General features: G+C 51.3%; 3 protein-coding genes across 3 annotated transcripts; all 3 read left to right on the top strand.

The window, feature by feature from the left end:
• Positions 1 to 1,178: 1,178 nt before the first annotated feature.
• On the top strand, positions 1,179 to 2,141 carry BCR38DRAFT_405076 (uncharacterized protein; the record flags this gene model as incomplete). Its single annotated transcript, XM_040857924.1, has 1 exon — positions 1,179 to 2,141. One exon carries the CDS (start codon positions 1,179 to 1,181, stop codon positions 2,139 to 2,141), a length of 963 nt encoding a protein of 320 aa, XP_040721660.1.
• Positions 2,142 to 3,022: 881 nt separating this feature from the next.
• BCR38DRAFT_418772 (uncharacterized protein) lies at positions 3,023 to 6,826 on the top strand. Its single transcript, XM_040859249.1, has 4 exons — positions 3,023 to 3,252; positions 3,321 to 3,364; positions 3,420 to 3,478; positions 3,547 to 6,826. Exons 1-4 carry the CDS (start codon positions 3,122 to 3,124, stop codon positions 6,637 to 6,639), a joined length of 3,327 nt encoding a protein of 1,108 aa, XP_040721659.1. The 5' UTR covers positions 3,023 to 3,121; the 3' UTR covers positions 6,640 to 6,826.
• A 5,239-nt stretch (positions 6,827 to 12,065) lies between these two features.
• On the top strand, positions 12,066 to 13,073 carry BCR38DRAFT_454417 (uncharacterized protein; the record flags this gene model as incomplete). Its single annotated transcript, XM_040861703.1, has 1 exon — positions 12,066 to 13,073. The coding sequence occupies one exon, from the start codon at positions 12,066 to 12,068 to the stop codon at positions 13,071 to 13,073; it is 1,008 nt and encodes a 335-aa protein (XP_040721658.1).
• Between the last annotated feature and the right edge of the window lie 1,835 nt (positions 13,074 to 14,908).

The following is a 14,908-nucleotide window of genomic DNA, read 5'->3' as shown; positions in this document are numbered from 1 at the left end:
GATGAAGCGTGGGCTAATGAAACACTTAGGCACCGTCCCCCGCGTTGATGGTTGGCTCGGGGTTAAAACAGCCGGGAAAGTTATGACGGCAGTAGCGAATTTGCCTCAGTGGAGGCCGAGTCAAGGACATCACATATGGTGGGAATGGCACGTGCGCTGACTTATTTGTGGGGTGCAGCCAGCCAACGCTGGCTGCGGGGAAAACGTGGTTTGTCCGGCGATCACCTCGTCCCACCTTCCTCTCGTCAAGCTCAAAGTCTCACACCAAACATCCTATTTTCCACCATTTGGGTGCTGATGCGATGAAGTCGGGCAAGGGGGGTGGGGGCCGTAATAAGCATGTGAATGGCCGGCTGTGGGAGACAAGAGCAATGCCAAAGGATTATTGATAGTTTCATCTGATGTGCTTGACAGCTCCGTGACATTCAGAAAATCGCCATTCAGTGCTGAAACTGATGGATTTATTGGTTCATCATCCATTATCTTGGGATAATTGGCTAGCCGCTTATGTGATCGCCTGCAACCCATGATTTGCTCCCCAGCGTGATATACATAGGCAGATGTGTGTAAGTATTTAGAGTACAGGGGTTCCTAGCCAATTGACAATACTTATTCCCTACGTCATGTTCTTCCGGTTGCAATTATTATCACTCCCCTGTCAATAGTATCCTGATTTGACACCAGGGTACTTTTTGAAAAGGGTTTCCCTAGTCATGCACTAAATGTTTCGAATCAATGCAGTCCAATCTATAAACTACTTGAGTTGCTTTTGGGACGCAGCAATATCACAACTCCGTATTTCTGAATCATTTATACCTAAAGGGGATGGCTCAGTAGGTGTTTACCGAAAGGTGAACTTCGCTATCTATACTCACATTTGTGTCTAAGGTACAATCATAGAATCTGCCACTAGAAGTTACCCGACAGCAAGGCAGATGCTTGTGGAACAGAATCGTGTATAATTGTGAATATATCATTGCCACAATCACCTGTTCATTCATTTTAAACAGTGACAGTGGCATGGGAACGACGGGCACATATTCATAAATATGTTGGATCTTCTGGCCTATGATCGTACCAGCAACCTCGACCTTTGCCAGAAATGAAGAAAACATCCATCCTCTGTAACGATCCGAAACGACGCATACATACCATCGTAAAAACATAAAGGAGCCCCAATGAATGCCGCCTGCCTCGAAAAGCTTCCTCTCGAGCTTCTGAAAAAGATTGCCGATTATCTTCCTCCATGTTCTGTTGCTGCCGCAGGTATAGCAAACAAAGAGATGCAAGAGCGAGTAGGTTCCGAGTTCTACCAAAGCATGGCAAACGAAGACCGAGCCGATTTTGCAAAGCTGCTAGACCGGGACTTCGAGAATATCTGGTGCCACTGGTGCGAAACCCGGCACTCTCCTATCCTTTCGGTTCTCGCCATCAAAGGTGGGGTATGCAAATCGCCCAGCGATCTCACCGGATTTGGATCTACTGGTCTCCCTAGAAACTGGCATCCGAATCTGTTGGTCGGTCTAGCTAAGTACTGCCGAGAAGGCCGCGATACTGCGGAGTTGGAAGCCTTGCTCTCCGTACCCCGCAAGTCACAGGAGAATCATGGTGTCGGTTCAAACATATCATGGGAATCTATTGTCACTAATGAGCATGGCATGTTTGCCAGAAGGGTAGAGGTGTTGTTTCCACTGACCAAGCGCTGCAGAGCCGTGGCTGCCTTTAAACAGTGCTGCCATCGATACGTTCGCCTAAGATTTGAGCTAATAATGAAATGGGACGCCAGGGGTATTCAGTTCCGGCGTGGCCCAACTGCCCTTATTGAACCAGAGGGATGGAGAGTTGGTCCCGTCGTGAGCGAAGTTGATGGATGCCCAGAATGCCATCGGGATTTCCGCGTCATGCTGCGGACACCTGGAGAGAGCAATGCTCCTTGTGTCTACCTCACAATCTGGTATTATCTGGGATCGGGCGACTTTGCTCTTGATATTGTGAACCGAATGCAGAGACCACTGAGAAGAAGGTTGGGACCGGGGGTTGGACATGTTTGTCGGGAGTCAGGAATGTTTACCGAGGAGAATATCTCGGTAAGACCACTGGCCAGTGATTTGGAAGACGCTGCTTCAGAAATAGAGGAATGAGTGACTTGACTTGATCTACTCACTATAGTAAGCGTTAACAATGGAGTTATCTCGGAATTTCATCGTTTAACTTTGGTATGAATACCTCAGGGTAAAAGTAGTGAGTTGAGGCCATACAGATAGTATCAAGTGACTGAGGCTTGTGTACCCTGTCCTATTGGGTCACTTCGGTAACTTTTTGACCTAGTTAATGGCTAGTTTGTGAGGAAGATAGGTTCTCACTGAGAATGTGCTTTAAAACGGCACAAGTGATGGTGGTTTTGGACGATGACAGAAGCTTAGATAAATCTTCATCATCCTGTGATTAACTGCTACAACGCTCCAAAACTTTCGAGATTTCATATGGAAGCGCATTGTTCACGATGGAGCAAGGTGTTTCTTCGACCCTCCATTTGCGCGAACGATGAGACTCGTGAATTTTGTCAAGCGATCGAGACCTGGACGATACAGAACTGCCGTGGAGCAAGGAAAAAGGAGGGGGTAAAAAAGAAAAGAAGAAGAAAAAGAAGAAAAAATTGATCAGGAATTTGACACAGACTCGGATCTCCAAAAAGTCATGTTGCGTGCGCAGAGGTCGAAGATCCCCAAACCATGCAGCGGAAGTTTTGCCGGTCTGTCAAGGGCGATGCACATCAATGAAGTCGCCTAGCGTGACGCTTGCACAGACTGGCCCGTCTCCTAATCACTTTTCAACGAATATGCAAGGCAGTAAAGCTTGTGAACTTGCGGTGGCACTTTCCAACTTCCGAGTTGACTTTAGTGTAAGCGTCGTGGTTGCGGCTAAATTCGTTCGAGCGAGTCACCTGATGGCGCGATTAGAAGACGCGTGTGAGATTCGCAGCTGCTGTTTTTAGCGTCCTCCGTCCCATGCAAGTCTCATCCACGGATCTCGAATTTCTTGACGCAGTCAGCTTCAACCTTTCCACTCTCCCCAGACTCCTCAAATCATCCAACGGCAATATGAGGACAAGCAGACGATAATGGCACCGCGCAAGCCCCTCAAAACCCTTGGGAAGGCAGAAGGATGCGCATACAGCGGTTGCAATGAGAGCCAAGATACACAAGAGAAGTTCACTGAATGCTATCTTGAACATGGTATCCGCGTGGTAAGGTGGGCCTGATCGGCGACATGCCCCTGCCCGCCACCATTGTCAGCACTGACCATTTCGTGAAGTACAGCAGTTCAACGGGACCAGAACAACGCGTACCATTGCCAGGACATGGTATTATTTCTAACCTGAAGAGCTACTCAGTTGTCACTGACTGAAGTTCTTGCAGGAGCAGCTAACACCCATGCTCGGTCTTCCGAATTTTGGAAGCCCGACGACCCCCGCCAGGTAAGGCTGCGCAAATATGTCGGTGGTTTGCAAGGATGTCACTGACCAGCAATGATGGAATGTTGTAGGTTCGAAACGCGCCCAAGAGATCGCGTCTGCTTCCAGCCGAAAAGTCAAAGCCGAAGGCTTCGTCGCCAGTCGCAGAGCCTCGCCGATCCAAGGGTAGCCAATGCCCGCTTCTCACCTCACTCAACTGGGCGACAAAAGAAACTGGCGCGAATGCATCTGCGAGCGATGCCGACGCACCTGATGCTTTGGTAACGAACGATGCATTGCCCCCAAGGCAAGCACCGCGGGCGACAGCACCGCTGAAGAAAAGGAAAATGGACAGCTCGCAGTCACCAACGCAGTCAAACGATGGCCGCAGCTACAGTCAGTATCAAGATAACGATTTTCCGTCTGACCATCCCGCGGGAGAAGATGGACACGAGACTCAGTCCACCCGCGGCGACTCTCCGCATCGGACCCTTTACGAAGACGACACTGGTGCTGTAAAGTTTAACCTACCTGCCTACCAAAACTTGCGTGCAGACTTCTCCCAAAATGACGGGGACGAAGATTCTCCAGAGTCGGCGCACCACTCTGCGATTACCCCGGAGACGCCGGCGGTGGGTCCACGGCTTACATTCCAGAATGGAGAAGCGTCAGTGCTGGGAGCATCACAGCTTTTCGCGCAAACGCAATTTACATCGGCTGTCAAGAGGGTCTCCCCTACTTCATCGAGGCCGTCACCCTTTGTTTTCAACGACAACACGATATCCCCCAACAATCTCGAGTCTCCCTTAGGAGGCCGCGGTCTACGAACTTCACCATCCCTCGGCGTGGCTTCGAGCCCCAACCTCCTGACCACCTCATCTAAGCCGATAGTCGATTCTCAAGATGCAATCACTGTTCCCGAGTCCCCGCGGCTCGGGCCTCGCAAAGCCAGGACCATTCCTGAACCAATTGGTTCATACAGTGGCTTTCTCAATGCGCAAAAGGTGCTGGAAGAGAGTGAAGATGATGATTTTGGAAGTGACGGCGAGATTCAACGACGCCGTTTGGCGAAAATGAGACAGGAGGAAGCAGTGAGGCGTTGCGCTTCTATCAGCGTCGCACGTTCCAGCAGCATTCCTCGCTCAAGTAGCAAGGGCCCCGAAAATGTTCATATCGAGGTCCCGTCCACAAATCATGAAACACATGAAAAGAAAGTGACCGAAAAGAAGGCAACAGAGGACTATCTTAAGCAGCGCTGTGGGAAGTATGAGGCCGATAAGGACGACTCGGAAGAAACTGAAGAACATGCTGAAATTGTGGCCGACTCTCAAGAGCTCGCAGTTCCTACGCCGCCACAGCCACCGCTGCTCGAGATTCAGGAGAGCAACACCCTTCAACTTGACACGCCAAACGAGAAACACCCGGTCGAGGTCGCAGGCCAGCTCACTAATGACCCAGCGGATCCTATCTTATCCACGAACACGACCGGAACTAGTGGTACCAAGGAGGTAATCCCTGAGACTAGCCCGGCTGGCACATTCAACGAACCTGCACCACGGCTACCTGAGCATAGCATCACTCCTCTTGTAGCGTCGGGAGTGGCACGCCGAGGGTTGAAAATACTTGCCCCTCCAGCCTCAAGCCCGCGAGTATTTGAGGATTCGGATAAATTAGCTCCTACACAGAGCTTACCGGCACCGAGCACCATGCATTCATCTCCTCCACGACAATTATGTGCTAGCACACAACCGTCCTCTAAACCAGCCGGGCCTCGTCGCTCGTCACGTCAATCAAGCAGCATGAGGGTAGTCACACCTACAGCAGCTCCCAGCGCGTCGCATGCTCCCCCAAGTGCCACATCTACTCTCTCAGCACTTTCTACCACGCCGAATATGTCGTCTAGCACAACACCGAATACGGAGGTTGGGCATGCAAGTAAGATGCATTCGTCACCGTCAGTGACCAAAGCGAAAACGTGCTCATCCGCTTCGAAGGCTGTCCAAGCGACAGCCAAGCAGTCAGTTCCTGATGGTAATGAGACTCATCCGCCTTCCCCAGCAAGTAACAGAATGATACATCGTTCTCCGCTTACAACTTATTCTTATCGCGCTAGACAGCGGATCAGGAGGGATTCGAGTAGAACAACACGTCATCGCTCCGCTTCGACTGATGAACTTGCCCCGTCGCCTTCAGAATCATCCACCCGGTCAAGGTCCTCAAGGTCATTCACTCAGAAAGCGACAAAACAGATGCATGAGGAGTCTGCAGATACCGGTGGTATCTTCCAAGGGATGGCGTTCGCCATATCCTTTCAATCGAAGCAGCCCCATGAAGCCTCTGAGAAGTACAACGAAAGGCTCGAGCAGAGCAAATCTGTCCAGCAGATGATTCTGCAAGGCGGAGGCAAGGTCCTTACTGGGGGTTTTAGTGAACTCTTCGAAGTTAGATCTTTGTCCTCGGGCCCATCGTCTGCATCAGTTCTATCCGGTGATTTGAAGCTGAAACGCCGTGTCATGGATACTGGGTTCACAGCCCTGATTGCCGATGGGCATTCGCGCAAGGTGAAGTACATGCAGGCTCTTGCTCTTGGGTTGCCCTGCCTAGCATGCAAGTGGATATTAACGTGCGTGGCGAAAAACTCTTTGGTGGATTGGTCTTCTTACGTTCTATGCGCAGGACAGAGCAAGATACTAGGAGATGCCATCCGGTCTCGTAATATATTAACATATGATGCTTCGAGTGCCAGGCTGGCGGAGGTCATAACTCGACGACCTATGCTGCTGGATAAGACCGAGATTTTGCTTGTTATGAAGAAGTCCAGGTCAGAAGACAAGCGGATGGAATACGTGTTCCTGGCTCAAGTCCTCGGAGCGGACCTTTTTAGAGTCTTTACTGTGGACGAGGCTAGAGTTAAGCTTCGTGAGAGGGAAGACAAAGATAACTCTCGACCTTTCGACTGGGTCTACGTTGATGACCACATGGCTAATGTTGAGGGTATTTTTGGAGCCGGCAAGGACGGATCTGGGCCGGCTCAATCAAAGAAACGCAAGCGCCCGAGCACAGGCAGATCGGCTGTTCACGACGACGGCCGACTACCGAAACGAATTAGGACTCTGACTGACGAGCTTGTGGTCCAAAGTCTGATTTTAGGCAGGATGATCGAAGACGGGGAAATGGAGGAGTGATGAAATGCTGGATCAAAGGTTACGATTCACGCTATTATACCAAGTGGCATGGCGTCCTGGGGAAAGCATATGAGATGCCATTATTCTGTTTGCTGTCATTAGCGGCGTTAAAGGCCAATGGAACATGTGTAGAGTCAGCATGCAAGGTTAATAATTATCGGCATTCATATGTCGATCAACGTGATCGCATTGCGGCACATATCGACCAACTGAAATGACCCCTAACTTTGGATATATCTAGTACTGTCCTATACAACCCTTGCAGTACATTCATACTTGCAACTGCAGTCACTCGCCTTGCCAACCGCTTGGAACGTTTCAACTTGATATGGATTTGGGCCATCTTAAGGGTCATGTCTCATACGAAACCAATTGAAGACAGAAACCTGTTCCCCAAGACCGGCCAGCCGGCATATCGATAGTAACCGAGTCAAATGTCGGCCCGGCTTAAGTCCACGGACACCAGTGACTATTCCTCGTTTTTGCTTCCCGGGGAGGGGGAGTGGGAGCGGGCCGTGCACCACCATGTCATGCCGGTTTGTGATCTCCGGCTTGTTGACCCTGTCCCAGTACACTGTGGTCCTGCTGCACTCTGTTCACGAGTCGAAAACAAGGAAATCCAATCTGTCGAATGTTCTGACCTGTACGTCAGTGGCACTCGGAAGGGTTGTTATCTACTGCATGCGCCGCTGCCGGAGACATGCCCGTGTTTATGGGGTCTCGGCCGGGGTGGGAACGAGTTGTGGGATGGAACTGAAGAATTTGTGACGCGATCGAGTAATTGCTGGCTTCATCGGAAAGGTCTGGGGTCAACGGCATTTTCCTGGCTTGTCACCTTATAATTGCGATCGATACTGATATCTGAATGGTTCACGAGTGTGACAGCAAAGGAAGAAGGAGCAAAAGCCTGGAAAAAGTTGGAACGGACGTTGGATTTCCCGGTTTTTGACAGAGGTTGATAAGATGGCATTGAATGAAACGCCTCGAAAGGCGAGGTGAAGTCAAAACAGAGGAGCTAGGTGTATGTTCGTGCGGAAGTGCAGGTATGTCTAGCACTGGTGTCAAAGTGCGAGCGAACGGATCAGGCGGGAGTGAAACGAAAGAGCGTGGAGAGGAACTGTTTCAAGACTTTCGAAAATAGTTTCTAGTGATGAGTTGGTGCTAGCTACGGTAGCTATTTGACATTGTCAGAGAACTATGGCCTCTAGCGTCGCCACTATTGTCCCGTCTATGCGCTATCTGAGGGGCATGCAGCACTACTGTAGCTGGTTTCGAGATCTCAGATGGAGAAAAAGCTTGGTCTAGTACGATTTCAACGTCGCACCAAGGGGTGTTACAGACGAACCGAATTGACTCTTCTGCGACATATGGTCACAGAGAGGTTGGTGCTGTTGTGTCATGGCACTTCGTACCTCTAGTGCCTGTCAATGAGCTCACAATCTCGACCAGCATCTGGATTCAGGACTACGGCACAGACAAAAGCCAAGTAACTCCACGGCAGCCCCTTGGTGACTGGGTATGTAGGCTATCAGACGATTTCGTATGTACCCATTGGGATGCCGCGTATCGAGGTTCATTTCGCGTCGAGCAATTGCGACCATCAGCCTCCTCGCTCATGATAGGAACGCGGGGCAGCCGGTTTGGACATGCATGGTCCCATCGTGAGGTTGGATGTGCCCTTGATAGGACGAAACATGCAGCATGGATCTGGTATTGGCCCTTGGCCCTTGGGGGATTTGCAGTGCATCGGCGAGTTTCTTGATGTGTGAACTCAGCAAGCGTTGTCTGAGAGCGTATGTACCCAACTTGCATAGACCAATATGCGATGATAGTTATATGAAGTCTGACCTTGGACCTTGACCGCTCGCTCACCCGCATCGATTGAGCTCACTGTCGTGACTCCTTGAGGTCGCTTTTTCTGGCCTGCTGTGGCCCGCGCCAATACTTATCAGCGCAAGGCGTCCATGCATGTGTAGGCGGTGTCATCGGTCAACACCCGGTGCCCACTTCAACCAAGTCGGTTTCGGTGACACCGACTTTGTCTGTTCAGGACAGCAGCAGGCTGAGAATTGCTCAACACCACAAATTAAGCTGTGGTCCGACGGCACCTTGCAAGTTGAGCTCGCACGCCTCTCGGTGATCTGTAGTAGGCTATGAGGTCAAGTGGAGGGATTTTGGGTTGCAGCGCTAGCTTGATGGACTATAACTCGTAGCTAGTATAGCCTTTCGTCATGGGGAGCCAGATAGGGTTTGGAAAGTGTTAGAGGGACCCCAGTTACCCTTTCGGGCCGTGGACCTGGCACCAGAGGCTTAATAGCAGTTTGATATACCTCTTCCACTCAATTCTCTGTGACCCATAATGACGTGAGTTAGCGGAATCGAGTCTCGAGTCGCGACTCCTTCCAAGGTTTTACGACGAAATACTGTCGAAACGTGGTCACATCCTGACCAGCGATGGAAGCAGGAGACCGACCAGTCGTGGCACCAAACGAAGCGAACGAGATTTCAGAAACTGCGATAGGAAATTGAATCAGGAAGAGATGCGATGCAATCCGATAGATGACAACTCTAGACTCATAGGTATTGGGTCCTTGGTCGCCAAGTGTTGAAAAATGCGATGACCGCTTTTCCGGTCGAGACATGTGGCACTTGAGATAATGCTCTTTCCGGGATTTTCTCTGCGTTGCACCGAATCATTCGGCTCTCATCCAGCCTTCTCAAGCCCAAATGAATTATGGAGTTCTTGTTTTATTGCTGCTATCGGTCGCCTTGTTTGGTTGACCCCTCATCCCCGAAGCGCCCCAACCAGTACTGATTCAGTGTTGATCTCAGACCGAAAGCGGCAGAGGCTTGGTTAGACGCGCAGGGTATCGTGAACTCTACTTGGCTACGGAGTCGCCAACTCGACGGGGGGAATACGGATAAGGAAAAAAATAAAATAAAAAAAGAAGGGCCCGCAATATTGCAGCAGCGGCTGGATATGCAGTAGCCATCAGGGCAGTATTCCTTTGCATAAGGCCGAAAGCCCTCAAAACAAACTGCAACATTCCCCGCTTCGCGAGTATTGGCTCATTGCCGTAACGATTGTCATTCGGAGAGCTCTCGAGGTTGACAGCTTCAAAACCTCCATTCAACAAGAATCATCTCCGTCTTTTCCTCGGCTTCGAGGAACTCTCCGGGCGGGTCTCTCGTTCCTAGGCTCCAGCGCCTATCAAAAGTCTGTCGGTGGGTGTGGAAACACATTTAGCAACAGGGTGGGCAAGTCTGGATAGGTACGTTGCGTGCTGATCTCTTGTAATGGCGGACGCATATCGATGCAAGTACTTCTCACCCTGTCACCGTGCCAAAGTGGATATCATAGCTTCACCTGAACGTCGCAAAGTTGGAACGGGATCTAGCAGCCCCAGCTTAAGCCGGTCGCACCTTTGTGAATAGCGATCGTCAGTTTCCATGGCCTGTCATGTATGAAATCACCGACGTTCGTGACTCGAGCATGTCCTTTGCGGTCGAGATAGAGTGTATGAACCCGGGTTGTCACAAAATCTGTGGAGAGACAATTCACTCTCATCTTGTTTAGTCATTAGAATAATAATCACCAAGCAGAAAGATCACTTGAGGGGGAGCCCTGGGTTGACAAGGATACAATAGGACAGGTCGTTTTGCTCGCAGCTTGTTAGCCAGCCGCCGACCGCTTCAGGTGCTTCGGCAAGCGCATAATCGGCAAGAAAAAAAGGGCACAGTCGTCGAATCGGAAATCCCATGTCGACCACGACATTCCCATAAAGCATCGAAACCTTGGCATTTCGTCTTCCTTCCATCGGCCCCGCTTAGCACTTTGCGCTATTTGGCGCATAAGCTGACAGAAGGCCCGACGGACGATTCGACCAGTATCTAATATCGTACCAGACAACCAGAGACCAGTCGGCAAGACGGACAAGTATCTCCTTCGCTCCAGCACACCCTCACGAGCCTGTCTGGATCTGCCTGTGCAGCAGCAGATCTGTTGCATTCCCCCTTATCAGCCCTCGTCTATCTGCTCCCGCTTTCTCCTCAATCGTAATTCAGGGACCGTCTTTTTTTGTTGAAATTCAGGGTCCGCGGTCGTCTCTAAGCCTACCCAACGACAACACCAATTGTCCCAATCTCGATCCCTATACATTTTGTCGTCAGCCGAGCGCGCCTTCCTAATCCATCCGGCTCCTGCCAATCCAAGGAAAGCGGAGTGATCAACGCTGCGAACACCCCGCAACGGCAGTCGGCTGGCTGTCTGCGAACAAACCTGTCGCAAATTTACCAAACAAACAAGGCAATTGCAATCAACAACAGTCGTCATCGAGATCAATGCTGGCGATTACATCAATTCGCATTTACTACAGTGTTTGCGACATTGGTTGGCCGCCCAGCTTTACAAGCTGCTTAGTGGATCCAAGGATCATCCACACGGCGTTTTCGCGCTTTTCTCAACGCTAGCGCTCTGGAAAGCTTAGGAATTTCTGCGCTCTCAGCTTCCGCTGCCCTGTGCAGCCTGCCCTGGCTCTTGGCTTCGCAGCGCGCTACCATAGTACGGAATAGCGGCACCCATCTCGTCGCAGAAAGCAGGCACACAATCAGCACCAGCAAGCATCACCCCGAGTTCAGGTCTCCGTCTCAAGTTGATAGTTGGCGAACTATCTTCTCGGACCCCACTGCTCCGTGTGGTTTTGGTTTCCCTCTGCACCTGTCCCGCCCTCATCCCGGCTGCACCATCATCACCGTTCCGACAGGGGTTCGGTAGCAGTAGCAACAAGCTCGCGAGCACATCCCAACGAACCCGAGGAATTGGGCTTGTATCTGCACTCGGCTGGGTCCTGCGCTACATGAAATGACGCGCTACTCGGCCACTACATCATATCCACACCATTGAGCACAATTTGCAATTCGCACTTCTCTCATATCATACGAGCCTCCCAGTGACGAGAACGGACGGACCTTTTTTATTGTTCAAAGTCACAGGCAGGGCATGCAACGTGGGCAGCCGATTTCAGCTACCCTTCAAACCGCCTTAGCCACCTCGCATCTTTTTTTCTTTCCATTGTTCTTGTGAAACGAAGCCCTCTGCAGCAATTCGAGCATTTGGTGCCGGGGACTCGCCGTAGTCGCCTCTATTTTTGTTCACGGTCATAATTTGTTTATTCCAGCGTCGCAGCGTGCATTGTCTTGATTGTTCTGCCATTCCGTCCAACCGACCATCGTTTGGCTTGCCCCTCCAGTCAAACATTCATCTCCCTCCCAAGACACTATCGATTTGCCAACATTACATTACTTCCGAGATACATCATTGTGGTGGTAGCACAATCGTCACCATCCGGCACGTTCCTTGAAGATCGCCATTCAGCTCCTGTCCACCCAACGCTGGAAGAAAGGGCGGTCGGCAGGCAAACAACACGATGTTGGGCGAGAGGCGGAGACCTCTGGACCCCTCCCCTCAAATATATTCACATTCGCGCACGAGAACGACTTCGTCCAATGTCTTCCCCGTACAACAACCCACACCGATGCATCTCCAACAACCGTCCATGGGCCACTCGCGGCGATCTCCCTCCGTCAATACCTTCAGCACCGTATCTTCTAATACACCTCCCGCCGCCTTCCGTACCTCCCCCACCACCGAACTTCGTCGCAGTACCTCGTCCCGATCCGGTGGCCAGGCCACTAGCTATGTCGCCCTGCTGAGAAAGCAAAAGGCCACCGTCTGGTGCGATCGAGCACAATACGAAGATCCCAGGATAGCAGCACAACAAAGGGCGGCTAAACAACGAGCACACATGGAAGTGCTCGGCGGTACTGCCCCAGGTCGAACATCGACTGGCATCAGCAGCGCCGGAAAGGTGGCGGCCAAGATACGGCACCACGGCAAGCCTGGCGTCGTTGGCTATGCCCCAGAGAACAACTATGTTGGCGTTGGCGGCGTGCCCATGCGACTCAGTGCCACCGAAGTCGAAGGCGAGGACAGCGATGACGACGACGTGGCTGCTCAGCGCTTGCACCACCGTAGGACGGGGAGCAGCGGACGCAGCAGTACCGCCAGTGGTCGGCGCGTCGTCTCATATCGCTCATCTGGCGGCGTAGGACCGGGTAAGAGGTGGAGTCCAGGCGATACGCCCGAGCGGGCGGGCAGTCTGGTCGAGGATAAGGCAGAGTACGAGATCGGAGACGAGCGCAACTTTGGCCGGGCCCAAAGCACTCGCAGTGGCAGCAGTGGGGAGCGCGCAGATGCCCTACCTGAAATGGGTGGCCCCAGTGCGGCCAAGTTAGCGAGTAACAGCTTGCTGAACGCGGCTCTGACGCGAGAGAAGAGCGTGAAGAACCCGGAGGATCTGCGGAGGCGCGGCAGTGTCGACGAACGGACTATGACCCTCACCGCTGGCCGGCTCTACATCGCCAACCCTGATTAAGGACTCCTGGATTGTGGAGTCTCCAGGACGAGCAAGGACTGGGGGTCGAAGGGGTTTAAAACCAAAAATAGTGGGAGTGCGGTGGTTTGATATGATTCTTTTATGTTCTGGATACCTGAGTTCCCTCGATGCCAGGTCTATCTGCCAAACCATACAGGTTATCGGCTGGCCTGGGGGGCTCAACTGCATTCACGGCGTATACAAAGGGGCTTGGTTGGATTTTAAATGTTTTGGGGACTGGAATACAAAGCCAGCACTACACACGGTCGTTCAAGGATGATTTCTCGGTGGCCAGCTACGGCTGGTCGGGCGGCGTACACGGATTATGTGATATTGAGCAGAATTGCAGCTTTAGTAATACCAGCGAGTTGAGACATTGGTTCCCGCCAGTTTGTCCCTTCTATGCTCTCGTTGCGTTGTTTTCAAAGTATACATCTGAACCACCTTGACTTGTTTCTTAATCTTTGTTCCTATCGATTCGTGTCATGCTCACATATAGCAAGCGACTCCGTACTTTGACGTTACGACATTCGATTCCTCATTTCCCTCGATGATTCGCACCTATCTATTAAGAAATGTCGTCGCCACACTCAAGCCAGAAACGCAGCTCCAACCAGACTCGGATACTCTTATTACAGCAGGCTTGACCACATTCGAAATCCTGCTATCTAATCGGGCAGCCACAACACGCACAGTAGAGCGGGAGATCGACGAAACCCGAGGCCTCACAAGCTTTAGAGGTTAGGTTTGAAACTTTGCTAGACTGTGTCCCGAACACTGGCCTAACGGCTCAAGTACTGGATGATTCTCATTGAGGGGAAGCTTTCGAGCCCCCGCGAACTGCCAAGTCCGAAACCCACAGACGTTAGGCAGATATTAGCGGTGCATAGAAGAGGTTGAGGGAAGAGACACAATCCAGCCTTACGCTTTTGTCCCACATGGGAGGCTCTAAAGCGTATACTTGAAATTCATCTGAAATATGAAACCAGGGAGAAGGGGAGGGAGGGCTGAGGGGAGGGGGCAAGTCGTCAGCTCGGCTGGGAGGCAAGGTTGCAAGTAGAATGAGAAGCACGTCCGTGGATGGGCTATGATGCGGGAATTTGGAGTACCTAGATTATGGTATCTGAGGGTTAGGGGCGCTGAGTAGTGGTGATTTGGGGTGCTAGCGTTTGGTGTGTATGGATTCGGAACTTGTTTGGGGGGGTGGGGGTTGGGAGGGTGGCAGTCGTCTGGCAGACTGATGATGTGATCGCCGAGGGGGTTTAAGGACGAGTTGCAGGGGTTGGTATGTGGAGAACAGGACGATATGTAGGTCGATGGTGGTTATGGCACTTCTAAAACTTGATATGAAATGCATTCTTTGTTAGACCGATAAGACGCATCGCGATCTCGGTCTATCTCTGTGCGCGGTTGGGGATGAAGGTTTGGCAGCTACTGCTTGAGCCTCTTTGGACCACTCATGCAACTAGATTGGGATTGCAGCACCTCGGTGTCGAGCTGTGGAAGAATTTGGAACAGAGAGTTTGCTTTTGAAACGGACGGGCTAGTGTCTTTACTGCATGCAAGGTTGAGGGTTCGCGCTTGTGGGAATAATGCCGGAGATACCTTTGTCAACGGCGAACAGATCATGCGTGTATGAGCGATCAGGTGTGCATTGACCTGATAGCATCAGATGGATTGGCTAAGCTTGGAAGTGTCATGGGCCGATGCCATGTTCACTGAGGCAGATGTGTTGGGGCCACAAATTCCTGTCTACAACAAGGCGATTTAGATATCCTCTTTCCTTAATCACCCTATTCCTAAATCGCCCTATATATGCAGCGTCATTTTCATCA

Source organism: Pseudomassariella vexata (assembly GCF_002105095.1).
Source record: "Pseudomassariella vexata strain CBS 129021 chromosome Unknown BCR38scaffold_1, whole genome shotgun sequence".
Classification (NCBI taxonomy): Eukaryota; Fungi; Ascomycota; class Sordariomycetes; order Amphisphaeriales; family Pseudomassariaceae; genus Pseudomassariella; species Pseudomassariella vexata.
Note: the sequence above shows the minus strand (reverse complement) of the source record. Positions and strands in the feature narration are given on the sequence as shown.

Excerpts from the sequence above, each read along its gene's own strand:
- BCR38DRAFT_418772 (XM_040859249.1), top strand. The coding sequence starts at position 3,122 with ATGGCACCGCGCAAGCCCCTCAAAACCCTTGGGAAGGCAGAAGGATGC. Across the intron at positions 3,365-3,419 it reads CGTACCATTGCCAGGACATG|GAGCAGCTAACACCCATGCT; the intron begins GTATTATTTCTA and ends AAGTTCTTGCAG. Across the intron at positions 3,479-3,546 it reads AGCCCGACGACCCCCGCCAG|GTTCGAAACGCGCCCAAGAG; the intron begins GTAAGGCTGCGC and ends GGAATGTTGTAG.